The 20,622-nt window shown below is 47.8% G+C and overlaps 1 protein-coding gene across 2 annotated transcripts in view; it reads right to left on the bottom strand.

Moving 5' to 3' along the window:
- Positions 1-20,622, bottom strand: part of ZC3H12A (zinc finger CCCH-type containing 12A) — a 75,927-nt gene that overhangs the window by 8,383 nt on the left and 46,922 nt on the right. For both annotated transcript variants that reach the window (XM_069622641.1, XM_069622642.1), the window contains exon 3: positions 18,553-18,692. In XM_069622641.1, the coding sequence (XP_069478742.1) occupies positions 18,553-18,692 (140 nt within the window). The remainder of the gene's footprint in view (positions 1-18,552; positions 18,693-20,622) is intronic.

The following is a 20,622-nucleotide window of genomic DNA, read 5'->3' as shown; positions in this document are numbered from 1 at the left end:
GACAGGGCCTGGATCTCTCCCACTTGTCGTGCAGAGGTGATGGCCACGAGGAATGCTGTCTTCCACGACAGAAACTTCAACTGCACTGAATGCATAGGCTCGAATGGGGCCCCCATGAGCCTAGTTAGCACCACGTTGAGCTCCCACGCCAGGGCAGGGGCCTTCACCGGCGGGAATGATCGGAACAGTTCCTTTCATAAATTCCTTCACCAGACGATGAGACCAAAAGGACGCCCGTCCTGTAGTTCTGGTGTAACGCGAGACGGCAGCCAGATGTACCTTGATGGAAGCGTGAGATAGGCCAGCCTTGGCCAAAGACAGTAGGTACAGCAATACTTGAGGGGCCGTAATCCGCAGAGGGTTAATCTTCTGTGCACGGCACCAGACAGAGAACCTCTTCCATTTATGTCCGTAGCACTTGAGAGTTGAGGATGCCCTGGCCTTTGCAAGAACCTCTCTGCAGTCGGCCGGGATGTCGTATCCTCCAAACTCTAGCGCTGCAGGAGCCAGGCCTGCAAGTTCAGCGACTCTGGTTCGTGATGAAGAATGGCGCCTCCTTCTCTGGAGAGAAGATCCACGTCCGTCGGCAGCTTGACTGGTGTGGACGCTGACAAGTCCAGAAGGTCCGGGAACCAGATCTGCCTCGGCCACGCCGGTGCGACGAGGATCATCCTGCACCGGGACCTCTTGGGCTGGTTAACGAGCCGGAGTAGCAACGGCAACGGCGGGAATGCATAAAGGAACAGGCCGTCCCTGGGGAACGAGAAAGCATCGCCCATGCTGCTCGGTTGGGGAAACCTGCTGGCGAACTTCCGGCACTTGGAGTTCGCCGCTGTCGCAAAGAGATCGATCTGGGGTTTGCCCCATCGTCGGAAGAGTCGGTCCACTTGATCCTGGCACAGTTCCCACTCGTGGCACGAGCGTAGCTCTCTGTTGAGTGAGTTGGCGATGGTGTTTTTTATCCCTGCCAGATGAAAGGGTACCAGAAACATCCCTTGGGCGACGGCCCAATGCCACAGATCCTGGGCTTCCTTGGACAGGGCAGGGGATCTGGTTCCGCCCTGCTTCCGAATGTAAAACATTGTGGTGGTGTTGTCGGTGAAGATCCTCACCACCTTGCCCTTGAGGGACGGAAGGAAGGACCTGAGGGCCCAGAACACTGCGCGGAGTTCCAAAATGTTGATGTGGAGAGTCTTCTCCTCCGAGCACCAAAGGCCTCTCGCGTGGAGACCCCCGGTGTGATATCCCCAACCTTCCAGGGAGGCATCCGTCGTCACCGTCACCTGGTGGGCCGGGACTAGGAAACCTGTTCCCGCTGTCAGATGAGTGCAGACAGCCCACCATCGTATCGCCTGACGGAACGCTTTGTCGAGCGGGATCCTGTCCTCGAAGCTGCCCGTCGTCTGGATCCAGTGGGCGTCGAGGAATTCTTGCAAGGGCCGCATCCGAAGTCTGCAGTGGGGCACCAGATAAATGCAGGAGGACATCATTCCGAGGAGGGACTTGATAGACCTCACTCTGGCCACATCCGTGGCCAGTAGACGTTGCACCTTTCCTAGGATGGTCCTTATCCTTTCCTCCGACAGTGAGGCCCGCCGCGCCACTGTGTCGAGCTGTGCTCCCAGAAACAGGCCGACTTGCGACGGGAACAGGTGGGATTTTGGAAAGTCGATGGAGAACCCCAGGTCCGTGAGCAGCTGGACGGTCCTCGCAGTATGTTCCACGGCGAGCTCCCTTGTCCTTGCCCGTATGAGCCAGTCGTCCAGGTAGGGGTACACGTGGATCCCCTGCAGGCGCAGCCGCGCCGCCACCGGTGCTAGGCACTTGGTGAACACCCTGGGCGCCGATTTTAATCCGAACGGAAGGGCCTTGAACTGGTAGTGCCGCCCTTTGACCACGAACCTAAGGAACTTTCTGTGCCTCCTTAGAATAGGGATGTGGAAGTAAGCATCCTCCAAGTCCAACGACGAAGGAAATCGCCCTCCTCCAGCTGTCCCAGCACGTGCTGGAGGGTGACCATCCGGAACTTCTGTGCCTTGATGTATTTGTTTAGTCGTCGCAGGTCCAGGATGGGACGCCATCCTCCTGTCTTCTTCTTCACGAGGAAGTATCTTGAGTAAACTCCGGAGCCCCGAAGCCTCTTCGGGACGAGCTCGATGGCACCTTTCCTGAGCATCGCCCGTACTTCCAACAGCAGTAGAGGGACGTGATTTTCCTTCCTGGCCACGGGAGGAATGCGGGGGCACCTCTTCTGGAACTCGAGGGCGTGCCCCAGGGCCAGGGCGTCCAGCACCCAACGGTCGGTGGAGATGGGCTCCCACACGCCGACGAACTTCGTCAGCCGGCCTCCCACCGGGGTGCTTCGGCGGGGGCCCGACCCGACGGTCGGTTCAATCTTGCTTGGAGGCTGCTTTGCCTCCCTGACCACCTTGGCGACGACGGCGGGATCCACCTGACTTGCCGCGTCCCCTGTAGGCCTCCTGCGACGAAGACCTTGCCGTTTGACGGTACGTAGAGGAGCTGCTGCCGGCTCCCTTGGAGGCACCCCGTCTGCCTCCGGAGCTCCGAAAGGACGGCCGTCGCTGTTGGAGCACACCCAGTGCACGGGCCGTCTCCGTGTCCGTCTTGATCGCCTGAAGGGATTCATCAACCGCCTTGCCAAAAAGGTTGTTCCCATCGAAAGGCATGTCCAAAACCTTGGTCTGAACGTCCTGGCGGAAATCCGTCGCCTTGAGCCATCCTCGTCGTCTCAGGCAAACGCTGTTGCCCAACCGACGGAAACCGGTGTCGGCGATGTCCGTAGCCACCGTAATGGCGTTGTCCGAGGCAATCTCACCTTCCTGCAAGATTTCCAGGGCCTCAGCCCTCTTGGCATCCGGAAGGAAGTCCAACAGAGGGGCGATCTTGAACCACAACTCCCTGTCGTAGCGGGCTACGATGGCCAGGGCGTTGGCCGCCTTGATGGTCGTCGCTGCAGATGAGATGACCCGTCGTCCCATCGCATCTAGCTTCCTACCCTCGCCGTCCGGAGGGGAGGTTGAAGTCGAGGCCAATGCCCCCCCTGCTTTCTTCTTGGCCGCTGCCGAAACGACCGAGTCCGGGGTAGGTTGCGCCCTAAGGCACAAGGGGACGGCGTCGGGGACCCGGTACTTCTTCTCGTACCGGTCCCTCTTCGCAGGAGCCGTGGCAGGGTTCTTGAGGAGGGCGAGCCCCTCATCCCAGATGTCATCAAGAAGCGGTACGGCGAGGAACGTCTTCCTTTCAGCCTCGCGCCGCTGGTAAAGGAACCCCTCCTTCTTCTTTTCCTCGGGGCAGAGCTGGAAGAGCTTGGATGCCCTGGAGATCATTGCATGGAAGGATCCAATCTCGTCGGGCGGATGTGCTGGCGAAACGCAGAATTGCAATGGGTTGGAAGGGGTGTCACAAACCACGAGTGGAGGTCTGGTGGAAGGACTTGCAAAGATGGGCTGAGGCGGAAACGGTGGTTTGGTATGAGGCCAGTAGGGCGGATTGCGATGAAGAAATGGGCTCCTTTCAAGCATGGAAATCCCTAGTAGGTGAACTATTTGGCACAATGTCTGCCCCCACTGTGTCTGTGGGAGGCGACACCCACCCACTCGGAACGAACTCTGACTAAGATGGATACACAGGCTCATGGGGGGGAGGGGGGGTTTGCAGTGTTTACACCGTTTGTAAATGTTTTATTCGTTCTGTTATGTTTATTTTTGTATGTTTTTAAAAAAAAAAAAAAACATTTAAAAAAAAAAATATCTCGTCGGGCGGGGACGCCCGGGCAGGGGGCGACGGGGGAGTCGTGTCCATGCATGTATCATCCCCGTGGGTAGTGGACCGGGGGGAAGGCAGAGAAGGCCGCAGAGGCGGGAGAGGAGGCCTAGGATGCGTCCTCCTCCTCTTAAGTGGTGGGCTCCCAGAAGGTCCTGGCTCTGGTTCCACCACCGGGTCTGGCTCAGGCTCCTCCGTCGGGGGAAGGGGCAACCTAGTCCTTATCTTCGAGCATAAGGACTGGATGGCTGACAAAATGGCCGCTGAGGTGTCCTGCGGCGCCGGAAACGACGGGAGCGAGGGCTCTTGAGGAGCCTCGCCTGCGTCACCGTCGCCCTCGTCGGGATCCCTCCCGATGGGCTGGGCCTCCTCCACAACTTGGATGAGCTACTCTTCAGAGGTCGTGTCCGTATCCACGATGGCCACCAACCTCTCCCCCCCCCTTTCCAACGAGGACTTCGTGGGGGTCTTCTCGATGGGCCTGAAAGACAACTCCCTCCGCAGTGGCAGGGAGACTCTGGTACCTGAGGGCGCCTCCACTGGCGTAGCCTCCACCGGCTGAGCCAGGGCCGCGGCGACATCCTCAATCGAGGTTTTAGCAGGGTGAATTAAGGACAACGTCACCTTCTGTACGCCTGGGGCCTTCACCTTGGGGGGAGGGTCCGAGCCTCGCTCCCCCTCTGCCGGAATCTTCGAGATCGACCAGGGCCTCTCCAGAAGCTTCGCCGGGTTCTCGGACTTCCTCTTACCCGAGCCAGAGCGTTGGCTCGTGGTTGATGGCGCCGGGGAGGATGCGCCCTGCCTGGCAGCCAAGGAGACCGACCGTTCGGCGCTCCCGGTGCCCGGGGACTCGCGGTGCTTAGCCTTTTGTTGAGCCCCCGTCGCCAGAGCACCCTCACAGGACGTAGAAGACCGCTCAGACTTCTTTTTCTTCTTGTCGCCTGGCGGGCTCTTACCTTCCAGCCAGTTGACGATCCTTCATGGTCCGCTCCGACATGTTCCCACAAAACACGCAGTCCTTTTCCTTGTGCGTCTTGTCCTCATGGAGACAGTAGAGGCATAACGAATGCTCATCCTCCTTGAAAACGTTCTGAAGCTGGCATCCAGGGCAGGTCCTGAATAGCTTCCCGGGCGTCAAGCTCCCTTTATCCTGGGACATGTCCGGGGTAGGCCTCGGAACTTCTGGAATCCTCCAAAAGCGTAACTTGACGAAATCTTCACCCTTGAGGGGCGTAGAAACTCCGAAACAGATCCCCGTTGATCAGAAGTAGAAACGGTGGAGCTCGAGGCTCTATTTAACTGAAAAAATGAGAAAATCTCCTGAAAAAGTGTGAAAACGCAGCAAAAGCTCGAGAGCTAAGCACGAGGACTCCCAACACTTGAACGTGCGGTAAAAATCTGAGGATGGCTGCCAGGGGCGGGGCTTAGGGAGAGGGCAGTCATTGGCTGGGGGCAGTATGACCCAGAGACCAGTCATTGGTTACTACTGAGAAAGACAGATCAGAAACGAAACTGATACTGATTTTTTCTATACCAAGGATTCCCGGCCTGACGACAGGGAATATTCATGAGCATGTGAATCCATGCCAGACCCCATGCTGGGGAATGCAAATAACGACATGCTTTCACAAACTTCCTGACATTATCCTGGGAAGACACAGAGTTACGATAGGCACAGAGAATAGGCCTGGTTAATCAATGAAGAAAATAGGTATATCATAAAGGGAGGGGGCATCACACCTTCCCTAGTTCAGTTTACGGACGTATGCAAGCAACAAACAAACAAATAAAGGGAACAAGTACATGCAAGAGAAAGGCCGCTGTTCCTACAAAGAGCCAGCACTTGAGCTAATGTTAACAGCATAAGGTCTGTCTGCCACTGTGTAGACCATGGCAACACCTTTATCTCTACAATCACCCCTATCATTCTCCCATCTTACCCACATTTCTCCCTCAACAAACATCTAGCCATCCTTCCGTCTGCCACGCACCCTGAGCTTCAATGGATTTCTGTGCACCACAAATTAAGGAACTTGCACCGTCACCTCTCCACCCAATTCAACCTCTCTCGTGACTGGTAGTTTCCCAGCCAGTCACACTTCTCCTATAGGAAGAAAATGCTGTCCCAAATAACCTCTCATTCTTTATCTCTACTCTTGTGCTCAGCAAACTGGACTACTGTATTGTATTAATATATTTAGAGCAAAGTCCGAAAGCCATCAAGGTGCTAGTGGAGTGAGAGACGAGAACCACTTCAGGAAGAAAGAAAAAAAGGTCTAAAACAGATGGTTTTCGAAAATGAAGATATTCGGAAATAATGTGAAGATTGGGAAGGAGGACGTTTCAGAACGTAGGGGCTAACACCACAGACGACCTTCCTCCCGCCCTGGCACGATGGAATCTAGGAGTACTTAGCACGGATTGATTAGCCAAGCCTACTCGGATTATAGGGCACAAGTCTAGACCGTAAAAAATGTTGCCCCAGCTTTGCAAGTGGCTCGGTGAATGAGATGGAGGATTTTAAACTTAACTCTGCTCTTAATGGGGAGCCAGTGTAGTTGGTGTGCGAGCCCCTTATTGGTCTACCTACCCAATCCTTTTCTCCCTTCAAGAAAGTCCACAGATTCGTGACAGCCATCCTTTTCAACCTACCTCGATCCTTCCTGCTCTCCTCAACCTAATGTCACCAGGGTGGATGATTATCCATGCAAAACGGCACTCTTTAAATTCCTGCTACTAGTCTGGAAAGCCATGCATGGTGTTGCTTCAATGATTGCCTCGCACTGTACTATCCCCCTCTGAAGCTCTCTGCTCCTCGTCTTGTCACAATCAGTCCCCGCTCCCTGTGCCTCCTCACACTTTCACTCCTTTTCCTTGCCCGACCTCATGGCCAACAAAACGATCTCTTCAGTGGACCACTTCAAAAACGAGGATCAAACTCCATCTGCAAGCAATGGAAGTTGCTCCTTAACGTCACCCGAACCTCCTACCAACACTAACCACTCAATCCACCTTTTCTGTATTTTGCCCTCAGGACTACTCTATGCAAGGTGTAAATACTGGCCTCAGGCTCTCAATGTTAAAGGTTTTGTAATGGCCCTCAGTCCTTGTCCCGGGTTTATGTTCCAATTGTAACACATTCACCACCCGGTTTACGTAATTCCATCCAACAATGCTCTTAAACAAAGTCACCTTAACCCAGGGCTGCTTCTCTTCTCGGCTATTGCCTATTTTGTAAGTCATTTCTGTTCAAAATGACACTTTTTTAAAATAAGTGTAAATGCGTAACGCTTCTTAAATGCAATGGCCCATTAATCCCTTACTCATGGGTGCTTATTTAAGTATTTGCGATAGTTAGTGTGACAAAAAGGTCACAAAGAACACACACACACACACACACACACACACACACACCCACACACCCACCCCACCCCCCCCCAGTAACGTATTTGTTATAGTTCAAGAAACAGGATGTCTTTCTCAATTGCCCATGTCATTCACTGACGCACACAAGGGTTAGGCCATTTCTAGTAATGATCAACAAATTTCTTAGAAAGAACTAGTTTGTTCCCCTAATTAAAATAAGTTCCTCAAATGAATGTTTTCTTACCTCCTCCGTGAATCCTTTTTTTTTTTTTTGCTTGCTCGATGTTATGTCCAATCACTGAAAGTATTTCCACTCACAGAAGTGGAGCACAATTGATAGTGCACATCAACATACAAATGATCTGTGTACAAAACATACAAGTTGTATCCCTTTGCCAATCAGCACTGTATCACACTGATGCACTCCCGTGCACGTGTCCCTCTAATGCATTTATGAAGTGACAGTTCAGGGGTCTGCAACTTGTGGCTCTCCAGTTCAGGGGTCTCCAACTTGTGGCTCTCCAGATGCTTAGGTTTAGAAGTCCCAAAACCAACACCAATGCCTATTTTGGATAGAGCTAATTAGACTTGTAGTAGAGGAACTCTGGGGAGCTAAAGCTGAAGACTCCTCATCTCCTACTCCATGCACACCGTTTCTCGAGAGATCTAATCAAATCAGTCAAACCTAGAAGGGATCATACAATACAAATTATGGAACAGTTTCCTCAATTTATCTAGAGCAGGGGCCTGCAACGTTTGGTTACCCGGATGCCGTGGACTACAAATCCCATTAGCACTACCATACACAGACAATGGTGAGGGAACATGGGAGTATTGAAGATCTGGAGAGCCCGAGGTTGCAGACCTCTGATCCCGAGGAATCCTAAGGTTAGCCCCTCTTTTCTTGCAATCCCGACTTGCAAAAATATCCTCAATACGGTCCCACTGAAACATCACCCGATACAGACTGGCTGCGTTTTTACTTCAGCCTCAAGCGTACGTTTTAGATCCAGACCTAGATTGCACGGGGCCAATTCACAACGAATTGAACTTGTGAGTCAAGAGCGTAGATTGCCTCAAATTGCGTATGTATGGTGATCCACAAATGATCATGCATGCAGAACACGCAAAACACTCCCACCGCACAAAAAAGACAAAAGAGCAAGCACAAGTGTGTGAAGGTGAAGAGTTTCAATTTTAACCTGAAAGTGACGTTGCTCTTTGAGGAAAGTGGATCACTTTCGGGAATTTCTTCAAATACACTTCAGTTCTTCTGAATTTGCCCATGTCCCCAAACCTGACATAGTTTGAAACAGTGAATGTTGCTCCCTCATCAGGACTGCACGGAAACTGCAAGTACTCTTGCTACACCCATTTTGCATATGCAAAGTCCATGTTTGCGGAATGCACTCCACCCAGCCCATTACATTCTGTGTATTTTCTGTGCACTGGAAGCGGTCGCAAATTGAAGCATTCACAATTTGCACATTTTTGCCGCCGCAAATGAATTTGCAGAAATGCTTACTGATTTGGTGACATATTTTTTATCGATTTAAAAATGTTCCTCTGCTATCCAGGTTCTTCCAGTTGCAAAGTGGCCTGCTTTTCTGCATAGAAGTTGTTCAATACTGATATGATAGGTTATTTATTACGCGCAATGCGCTTAATATCTAGAGGTTTCCAAGCGCGGAACCGTGGTTCGAATCTGTGGTGCTCCATGTCGTCTTGCTTCCAAGGCGAGCACGTTGCCCCTGAGCTATCCTCCCGAGTCAACCCTCAACCAGTCTCCTATCGCCACATCTTGATCTACAGTTCGCCTTCAATGAGCAGGTCGTATTTATGCAGGTTCTCGCAACTTGGGGTAAGGAATGGGGCAAACCATCTAGGGAAGGCGATTACATTAACAGACAGATATAAATGCACTGAAAAGCATCTAACATCAAGGGCAACACATACAATGGTATTTATTGAACAGGTCTGGCCTGGTCAAACCTAAGCATAAGTCAGGACTTGTGGGATTTGTTCCTGCAACCCATCAGCGAGATTGCTTTCATACACCACAAGTTGTTTAAGCTTTAACCTTTACCAAAACAGCAACTTGGACTAAACACCAAGTACGTTTTGTGTAGGAAAGCAAGCTCCTAGGACACACTTCATCAAGGTTCCTCAGGCAAGCTTTATTATCAATCACCAAGTTAAGATGTTACAATGAACCACTGGGTCCCATCACCCAGGCTATCTTCTTCGAACTGCTAACTCCTGGAACCTTCACGACAGCATTCACACACCACCATTCTCTCAGCATCATCATGCCCCTGCATTTATTCCAAGCACATTACAACACTTTGGTCAATTTCAACTGAAATGCCTGGCAAGTGCACCGTTAGTTTAAAGAAAAGTGTCTCTTTGACTTGCTTACCTTGGCAAGCACAGGGATTAGCCAGAACAAAAGACATTCTGTACCATAGTTTCGGAGATATGCAATTTCCGGCTGACGAAAAGGTAATCAAGAGGATCTGCGTGTCGAGAAAAAGTAAAACTCGTTTCTTCCAGGGTGTGGACACCTAAACTTGCAGTTTGAGGACCAACCTCTAGCTTTTGCAACCAAACAAAGCCAATTCCGAGTGTTGGGTTTTATATTGGCATGGCTTCATTGTACGGGGCACTGCTGCACTTGTATAAGGATAAGAAAACCACGTCGGCGAGTGTCAGAGTTCATTCTAGGTCACAGATGTGCCAACCTGAAAAATGTCAGCTCTGCAAGGAGCTCCCAAAAGCCAGCTTCAACCAACACTGAACAGATGGTCGAGTGGAGTGTCATACATTTTCCATGGCATAAATTAATGTTAGCAAGCCAAATTACAAATACGTTAACATATTTTTGATTCAAGGGCTGAGTGTGCATGCAAGTGGCAAAACAAACACTACAATTAGCTAAAATGTATTGCATAGTCTATTTTAGGACTACCTCACATTGTAACTGGTGCTGGGGTCCCACTGAGAAAGAGGGGTTCAAGCAGTGTGTGCCATATTTGTGAGTGGGGGAGCGACGAAGTTGGCGCGATGTTGCAATTTTATATGTTTCCAGCAGAGTTAATGTGAATGGGATATGTGTTACTTTAAGTGTTACTTTTTGTTTAAGTTGATACATTTTAGATTTGTACGCGCGCACAAGATAAATGTCAAAATCGCCAATGAAATATAAACACAATCTAGATATGGTGTGCTACGAAGTGCTTAGAAAGGGCCACAAGGAGTTTGATAATGTGCAGGCGAGGAAGGGGATTTGTCAGGAAAAAAAGAACACTGTGAAGAAGACACAGTGGTTATTAAACATGCATTCACTGATATACACATGGGGAATTTTAAAATCTTTATGCAGTGTGCTCTTTTTATAAAATTGGTTTAACTCTGCAGTCTGGGTTTTTGGAATGTGAAGGAGAGGTAATGATTAGCCGCAACATTAAGCAGATGGTCAGCCAACAAGCCGGCCTGGATTTTTTATGCCGTGGCAGTATCGCAGAAGGAAAATGTAATCTTTTAATTCCATGGGAGCATATTATTTATTGCTCAGAGGGATCCCGCCATTTATTTTTGACCACCAATAAACTTACGGCGCAGTGATGCTCGAGGCCAGAGTGACCGGTATTTCATGGGTTTCGATTTTTTCTCAGGATGTGACAAGTGGCCATGCATGTTGAATTGGTGGTCGTTTCGAGTGTTCCGAAGATGCCAGCAAGTCGGGGTGGCTGAGATGGTTATCCGCTGTTCAAAGGGAACCTGCTTATTCTTCCACTACTCATATTGAGAGAAGTATTTGTGCAAACCATGTGCAAATTAAGTTTAGGGTTAGGTCGTTTCAGGCCAGCTGGGACTTGTGATAAATTATTTTGTATATGAATGCGTAACTATGCGACCTACCACAGACAAAGCCTAAAAGAAGGTGTGTTGTACACATGAACTGATGATGGTAGTTAAGATAAAACATGACCCATGAGAACGGGGGAATTGGATAAAGATTAGATTTCTTTTGTATAGGTTTTAACCAATCATATGAGGGGGGTGCAGGGAGGATTGTAATAAAATGAATGGGAGTGTTTCAACCGTTGCAAAAAGGTATATAATGTGTCAATTTGTGTGGCACGATTTGGGTTGGTTTGACTCTAAAGAACAATCCAGCTCATCCCTGCCGATTGTATAATAAACTTGCTTTACGTACAAACGTGCACTCGTTTCTTAAGTGGTGGGCCTGCTTTGGGTTAAGGGAATTAAAGGCCCATCCGCACACTAGTTACTCTCTTTCTTGCCCCCACTATAAATAAAAGCCTAATCTATGGTAATTAAGTTGTGGAACACGAGGGGCCATTCCTACATGTTTGCTGATGATGGAACTTTTTCAATCTATTTCAGTTTTCAGATATTGCATTTTTGCAGGAGACATGAATGACGCGGATGGGGTGTTTGATGGTTGCTTTTGATATCATAAGGCAGCTAGGGAAGGTAATTTGGGCAACTCATACGGTGGTCTAATTACTGTAGGTCCTAATCGTTATAAAATCGCATGAAGTAATTTGTGAAGTAATTAATGCATTTGTCCTGCCAGTAATTATTGAAGTTAATGTGAATATTTCTATGTTAACCTTCAATATTTACACTCCACCTGGCGGCAGATGCTCGGAGGCATCGCAGTTATTCATTTACGATGTCCTTGTGTCACAACACAACAAGCAAAATACAAGATGGATCTTAGCCGGGGGTGGACTTAAACTACAAATTGCATGGTGATTAACGGTGCTGCAGTGTTGACGCCTGATGCAATCGGTAAGGGAGAGCAATGTAGGACAGCTGACTGGGTGGAATTTGTAATGATCTGCAATTATTTAGATTAAATAGGTTAGGTCATGGGGATGAATTAGGAGAAGCATCCTGGAGAGCATCCTGGAGAAGAGATAGATCATCCTCCACTACTGATTATTTGTACTCTAATTCTAACTTATTAAGCATGCAGCAGAGCATGAATATTGCTTTTAACGACTATAGTGACCATGCAACCGTGACCTTATCAGTGGCAATAAGTCCTGCTACTACTAAAGAAATGGATAGAGGAGGTGAGATTGCAGTTAATTCCTACAAAATAGGTTAGGTTGTACAGACCGGAATGTCAGTGCCATTTCGTATTATATGGCCACTTTGGAGGTCGATGACAGGCACCTGGATTATCCAGACAACATTGCGAAAAGGGTCTCAGATATAACCGTTAGCTTTCTCCCCATTCGGAGGAATATATCGCCATTTTATAAACAGAAAGATAGAAGGACGTACAACAAGGTCATCAAGTCTAAGAAAAGGAGTTAAGGCAGACACTGAGAAGAATTTGTAACAATGATTCTTCTCGGGAAACGTGATTCCTTGGCCAAGGTCATTAAGGAAGAGAAGTGGACCACATTCCTGGTGCAGAAATGAAGATCGGTGCGTGCTAAGCCTCCGTCTCTTGCAGAACTATAACAGTTGAATAAGACCATAAAAGCATAGTAGAGGAGATTCATGTTCCCAAGTCTCCTAGAGCCCAGGCCGAGATAGGGCCTCAAACATGGTCAACATTATGTGCCTTCTATTTGATAGGATCATGGAAAAGAAAACATTCTGAAGTCGTGGCGCATGGCCCACCTAGTTCCAACCTATAAGGGGAGGAGGATGAAATGCGAACACCATCACCTTCTATCGTTTTTGGACTGTACAAGTAAAATCTATTCTAGTTTCGTATTGCAGGGGTTCAATGAGTGGGTCAGGAATCCTCAGGTACTTATCCCCTGGCAGATGGGCTTTAGAAAGGACCCCTCCCCAGTCTTTAACATCTTTGTTCTGAATATGTTAATCCAGCAAGTGCGTGTTAAGGATACAGCTCTGCTCTATACTTTATTTATTAACTTCTCAGCTGTCTTTGATTGTGTGGCTAGATCTCGGCTGTGGGCAAAGGTAGGTGCGCTGGGTGCTCCTCGAGGGCTACGTTTTCCTTGTAAACTCCTTTACAGTCATACTAAAGCTTCAATACGGCTTAATGGAGCTGGTGAGCGTTCAGCACCCATGTAGATACACAGGGGCATTGGGGAGAGGGGGTCAGAGAATGATGTGTTCGGGTCTCTCTGCTTTTTAATCTCCAAATTTCTGACATTGGAACAGCGTTGGGAAGGGGCAGGTCATTTCCACCTAGGCTTGGCCATTCCAGAGTAGAATGGCTCACCTACGCGGACGACATTGTGGTTTTAGACAGCACCTGCCGGAGTGCGCAAATCATCTTGGACTACGCAAACAGTAACGCAGTGCGGTTGAAGATGGCTGACACTACATTTATGCTTTTAAGGCTTAATAAACTGGACGTCTTGGCTAACAGAGGCCTGGTCAGGCCCACACTATAAAGAGATGCACATGTCGGCTATGTTGTGCGACTGATGCGCTGAAGACAGCGGGGCACGTCTTGACTTCCTGTCCATCCTTCACAAATACGTATGCTCTGTACTATGGGCCACATGTTGAAGATCTGAACGAGATTCGTAGAGAGGTCGTTTTGCTACGATGTGTGGCTAGTGCTAGCTTATCTATGACATTAGCTATACCAAGATTCTGGGTGGTGGTTGAAGAGAGGCTTTCTAGGAGACCGAGGTAATGACTTGTTGCACTGGTAATGGAGAATAGTGGCAGATAGTCACTTACAATTGATCTGGATGATCCTAGGGTTGAGATTACTAAGGCTGTAATCATCCAGGCTGTGTTGACCATATTGAGGATAATTATATTAAGGATTATTTGGCATGTTTTCTTTTATGTTGTTCTTATTTTGTGTGTGTGTATACATAATTTGTATTAGTTGTACTGATTTTATGATTGCGTGTAAAGTTGATTTAACTGTATCACGCTAATACGCATTTAAAAAAAATATATAGCTGACACCCCAAGAAACTTCGGGTACATTTAATATTTGAAAAACAGCGCATCCAGTTAATTCAACAATCTCCTTAATGTATTAACTAGACAAAATTAATCAAACAAGGCACTGTTGGGGCTGCAATATAACTTGACGTTTTGCCTCTACATTAAAATTCACTAATTTGCAGATCGGGAAGAAAAGAAACTTCACAAAAGCATTCTACAGAAATACTAAACAAAAAACTAAGAGAAAACTAAAAAAACGAACACACAAAAAAAAAACACTGTCTCAACAAATACAAATAAAAGTATGAATCATTGACCAAGCAATTATGCAATGAATGGTTTCTATTCAATATGGGCTAAAGATTATCAGAGTCTCCGGGGTACAGTCCTGCCATGCTCATTTCATTTTCACAGTAGAACTGTTCCACTGTCAAACAATTTAGACAATCTGTAGAACAAAGCGTCCGGCTACATTGTCCCTGAATTAATCTCTTGAAACTTAAAACCAGGAGGAGCAACGGGGAAATAACTGTGCTTCAGGGAAGGGCAGTGTTACGCTCACCTGACCCCCATGGAGGCGCTGGCCTGGTTCACGCTGCTGTGACCTCTTCTAAGGTGATGCGCAGGGTTCGGAAGACAGACTGGACCGGGCTCCCAAATCTGGCTTGTCTGGCTCACAGAAGTATCCTTCTGTAAGCGAAAATAGGGGATTAACTGTCTGCGGGGTAATGCAATCGGCCTCCCACTTTCCCCTCTCACCCTCCTTGAAACCATTCTGTGATTTCTCGTAGCGTCTCACCTTAGGGTCTGGAAGGACGAGCTCTCCATCCTGCTTCTGATGCAGGGGCGCGTTGGTATCCAGTTACTTCACTGGATTTTCGGATTGGTGAGAACCAAACTTGCTTGGCTTCCAGGTAAGTTTTTTTGATAAGAGGTTCCCCTTGTGTCCATGCATTAATGTACTAATGCTAGTGTCTTTTTCCCCATAGGGGCCGGGGTACGGAATGCCGGGGAACAGGCACCGACCCGAGATGAGAGGTGAAATCCTTGTAGAAATCAGGTAAGTCTTTAATGAGCGTTTTTTGGTAATGTCTTTTCATTCGCTCATTAACGCCGATGTCTTTTTTCCCCTTAGGGGCCGGGGTCCGGAAATGCCAGGATGCGGCGCGGACCCGAAATGAAGAGGGAATGAATCAACAGGTAAGTCTTAACATGGAGATTTAGCTTTCCTTATTCCCTTCTCTCGCTCACCTTTTGTTCTGGTGTTTTTCTCCCTAGGCGCTGGGGCGTGACTGCGAATCCGGATGATCGCTGCTGAACATGGAGGCGCCCTGTGAAGGTGAGTGGAAAGCGGCGCTGCAGCGATCGACGCGATGAGCTTTTAAATTAAAGTCTTCCTTTTCAGGATTGTCGGCGAGATGTCTCCGGGATGAGGATTTAGCAGGTAAGGACTTTTCCTTCTTCTGTTCTCTTCTTCTCTTCCTTTGCAGGTGATCCAGGATGCTGGCAGGCGTGGCAGAAGTCAGGATGCAGGAGCAGACACGGTGAGCGTCCAGCTGCTAGATGCAGAACAACGCGAAGCACGTGTGGCTGTTCGGGTGGGGTTTAAATAGCCTTGGAAGAAGTTCCAGGTATGTATCCTTCCTCCAATCAGGTATGTATCCTTCCCCGACCACGCCCGGATGGTAAATTAGTCCCACAGGTAAAGTAGTTCCTTTCAGGCCTCAAGGAGGCCGGGATCCTGCAGCATGGTCTGCATCAGGTAAGTGCACCCAAGCATTCCCATAATGAGCCTGGCGCCATAGGCGCCAGGACACTGTCCACAGGGCCCCTATATGGGGTTGCTGGGTCCTTCCTTGGGGACTGGATGTCCGCTTTCGGGGACGCCGGGCTTGAACCGGCTCCCCGGGAGCGGGCATCATGACAGGCAGGTTTTCAGAGTTCTTGTCTATGGGCGCATTTATATTGCAGGCTGAAGAGCTCTCCCCGCTAATCGATCAAGCCAAATAATAATGGAACATCGACCGCTTTTATGAACTTACCAAGAGACCCTAGAAATGACTTCCGAAATATACATCAGTAACGAAACATATGCAGCTTCCTTTGCCAGTTCTTCGATACAAAACTATTTTTTTTAAACTGTATAAAGCAATCCCTTCCTTTGATCTTTTTGATTTCCTAATTCCAATCTAATATCTGTACAGCGATGGCTCAATTGCCTTGAAGATGCTTCCTGGAAGAGGACACTGCTATTTGATGGATGGTAAAATTTGAAATAGGCAAGAGGTTTCCTCATCCATGTACAGAGCGTTCCAAATCTTTCGGGGCTTCAAACTCTATCTACTTGCTGAATACGTTCAGGCATCAACACAATCGTGTATTAAAGGAGCCAATGAAAGAGGCCAAGAAGACCGATTTAGATTGATGCGGTCCGAGAGTTAAACAGGGATGAGGCCCGGGACTCATGTTTAAGGAGAACCTCAACATAGCGGGAATCCGGCTGGTGGAGCACAAAACACGTATCTTGCCCATATACTAGTACAATTGGATGTCATGTCTACGCCAGGAAATTCTACTGTCACCCTCTTATAACCCCTCTCCTACACCACCATGCTTCCCCTCCCAACACTATCTCTAACTTCACCCCTGTCTCTGACTCCAAGGTGGCTCTCCTCTTGGCCAAAGCTCACCCTACCGCTGCCCCCACTGACCCTATTCTTTCCTTACTCATTCCTAAAATCTACCCATTGCTGGTACCCTTTGTTACCCCTTTCCTCAATATCTGTCTCTCCACTTCTACCTTCCCCCTCTGCCTTCAAACATGCCATCATCGCTCCTATCTTTAAAAAACCCACTGCTAATCCCCTTCTTGTCTCAAACTTTTATCCTATATCTCTCTTACCCTTTCTTATTCTCAAATCTCCTCATTTATCTCTGGTCTATCGCTTCTTCCTCCCACTCAGTCTGGCTTTCATCCCCGTCACTCCACTGAAACAGCCATGACTTGTGGGATTCACTCTTTTCTCACAACTCGTTATTCTAAGCACTCCTCTGTCCTCATTCTTCTCGACTTATCTGCTGCTTTTTTACACCGTTGATCACTCTTTGCTTCTGAATTCTCTCTCTTCATTTGGCTTTCGTGGCTCTGCTGTTCTATTGTGGTTTTTTCGCTGTCTACTGCGGTGGCAGCACCTCTTTACCTCTCCCCCTCAATCACGGTGTTCCTCAATGATCAGTGCTAGCTCCCTTTTTATTCTCCTTATATACTTCTTTCCTTGCCCCTATAATCTCCTCTTTTGGACTATCTCACCACTTCTATGCTGAGGACACTCAGCTCTTTCTTTTGTTCTCCTCTTTCACGCCTGACATTCACTCTACTCTCTCAACATGCCTGTCTGCTATCAAATCCTGAATGACCTCCCACTTTCTCACTTTGAATCCCGGTAAGACCAAAGTCTTATTCTTTCTCGCAAACACTCTCCCACCACTGTCTCCTCCCCATCCATCTCCCGTCCCCCTTCCCCCTTCCAGCATATCCATCTCCCCTACAGCTCGTAATCTCGGCAAATCTCAGCCTCTACTTTGACACTAACCTTTCCTTTGCTCACGATATCTAACATCCCGCGCCCGTCTATTCAATCTCTACAACATTCGCGGAATCCGCCCTTTCCTTACTTTGCACGCCTCAAAACTTCTCATCTCATTGTTAACCTTTTCTCAACTTTTCTACTGCTCGGTTACCTTCTTTGGTCTTCACCACTCGCGCCTTGCTCCTCTTAAATCTATCATTCAGTCATTTGCTCACTTTGTAATCTCTCTTATTGTGACTCGATCTCTTCTTCTCTTGCCTCACTGGGTTGGTTATCTTTCCACTCTTAACTGAAATACAACTTTCTTTGCCTTGTGTTCAAATCTCTCTACGGACTGGCCCCCGACCATCTTGCATCTCTCCTTTCACTCTACTCTCCCTCTCGTTCTCTCAGCTCCTCAGATCTTTTTAGACTGACCATTCTCCGCCCTCCCTGCGCTCAATCCCGCTTTCGCTCTTTCCAGCTCCTCACCCCTCTTCACTGGCACTTGCTCCTTCTGTCCTTGCGCTCTATTACTTCTTACTCTCTATTCCATTCCTCCTTCAAAACTCACCTGCTTAAGTACCCTGATTAATTATTACCGACTGTACCTGATCCATGTCTGCTCCACTGTTCTTATGAACTGAGGATCGCCTATGTAATCCATGCTACCTGTACCTGATCCATGTTTTGCTCAACTGTTCTGATGTACAGTTGATCTCTTATGTAAAGCGCTTTGGATAAAGTAGCTGTATAAACAACAATAAAAATACAAATGTTGCTGGTGCATATTATGCAGAGAACTCAACATAGGAAATTGTATGTTAATTCTTGTCAAAAACAAACTAACTGCACAATACTTCCTGGTGTATACATATATGTATATATTTAAGGTTCAGCCAACCTGTGATTGGTACATCCGGTCTGGGCTGCTCCTTCCGCCACGATGGTACAAACACAGTGATATCCGAATGCCCTCGTTCCAGAAACCAGTCCACAGCCAGGGAAATACCACGGCACGAGAAAACTTCTTTGTTCCCGTGGCTGTTGGGAAGTAGACATGGATACATGTAAGGTGTGCAGCTGAAATCACAACGGGGCGCAGCATTTTTTAGAAAGATCAGTAAGCCTCCTGCAAAAAGCAGACATATTGGTTGCACTTTATCCGGATCTATGTCGTTTCGTTTTTTTTCAATGGATGTTTGCTGAAAAGATTCCATCGAAAAACCTCATATAATGTTTTTTTTTTGGGGGGGGGGGGTGGTTCCACCAGCCCCTCTTCACCCTATATTTGTATGCAGCGCCCGCATGGCTTTGCAAACTTGAAAGCGATTTTAGCTAGGCTAGCATGAATACAATTAAACACAGATACATAACAGCAAGTGGGGGAAATGAACATTTATTTTTGTTTTCCGAATGTGTACTGGAAACCTATTTATACTGAAGAAGCACAGTGGAGGAGGGCACATCCAAGGCAAGGCTGAAACACTGGAAATGGCAAAGTGTGTCCTGGCTACAGCAAACTACTCCTGTGTACTCTGGATTTGGACGTGCCCTTCATAATCCCCTTTCAATGATATTCATTGTTTCATTAATTTCCTCTGGACCAGGATGTTGTTTCTCCACCATGATGGTAATTAAGTTACTTCGTAACAATAAGAGGACAAACAGCATATGGCCGAGTTGGTCTTGGCAAGGGGGAGGGCAGAGGAGAGGGAGGGGAGGCAATAACGAGTAATTTAGTGTGACATATTGAATCCATGGGTACACATTTAAAATTGCCATATGCTACCAAAGAACAAAAATGTCGCTCACCCACTGACATGCACCCAGCACACAATGTTTTACTCGCCAAGAGTAAATTATCGCTCGCCAAAGGCTGGTAGGTGGCGAGTGCCTGAAAATTGTACGGTCAAGTATGTGCACTGCCAGCAAAATTGCAGGGCGTGTATTCGAAGAGTAGCTCAAGCCAGAAGGGTTCTGCTGAAGACAGTTATGACATGACATATGATATGGCATTTATAACGCGCCTATACACAAGTGTTTCAAGGCGCTACGAGGCAAGGGAGGGGGAACAGAGGGAAGACAGACACAAAGATCTTACTAGGTCAGGTGACATTGAGATTGCGCAAGTGCAATACAAGGGCCTCCAAAACATCACTGCAAGTGTAAACAGGTACCATTTGAAGCAGCACTACAAGGAACGAGACATCATTTGGGACAATGTTGTGGGATCATGAGAGCTGGGGGGCAGAAGATCTCGAGAGCCACAGGTTGCAAATCCCGGCTCTAGGTAAGCATATGTGCATAATGATTTTGACCGCTACACGTCATCTGCCACTACCCCAACGCAGTCATCTGGTAAGCAATTCGATTCAAAGGGTTACTACAGTGCAACTGAACAAAAACTTGCAGCAGACAAACAAAATAGTGATACTTTTCGGCTATTATTGAAGTCTATACTCGTCCTTGGCACTTAAAGGGTTAAACGAATCAGGGTTTCATTTTGGAATTAGCAGTGGCCGCAGCAGTCTAAACGGGATTCCTCCAACACAAGTTAAATTTTGTTTAAGGGACAGTCATGCCGTTTCTACTACGTGTCCAGTCATTGATCTTCGGACCATACAAATGTGCCATGAGAGCAAGCTTTTTGGCCCATAGTGTATATATTATGGGCAGGGTCGAATGGGGTGTAAAACTGCCTCGGGCGCCAGTAAAAAAGTGGCCCACTGTCACAAACGGCAATTTGTTTTTCTGTTAGGCTATTTCAGTAGTCCCCAAAAGGTAGCTTTTTGGATAGAATATGTTGCAAACTAGTCATTTAAAAATAAAAAAAATATATTCAATAACACTTCAAAACTACTAGCTGCAGTGAGCATCTCAGAAACGTCAAAAATGACTTTGCCCAGTAAAAATACACTTTGCACAGTTCCATGAAATCGGGGTTTGTGTCGGCAGAGCAAATTCACTTTTC

This window comes from Ambystoma mexicanum, chromosome 11 (genome assembly GCF_040938575.1).
Source record: "Ambystoma mexicanum isolate Mex_15411 chromosome 11, UKY_AmexF1_1, whole genome shotgun sequence".
Taxonomy (NCBI): domain Eukaryota; kingdom Metazoa; phylum Chordata; class Amphibia; order Caudata; family Ambystomatidae; genus Ambystoma; species Ambystoma mexicanum.
Note: the sequence above shows the minus strand (reverse complement) of the source record. Positions and strands in the feature narration are given on the sequence as shown.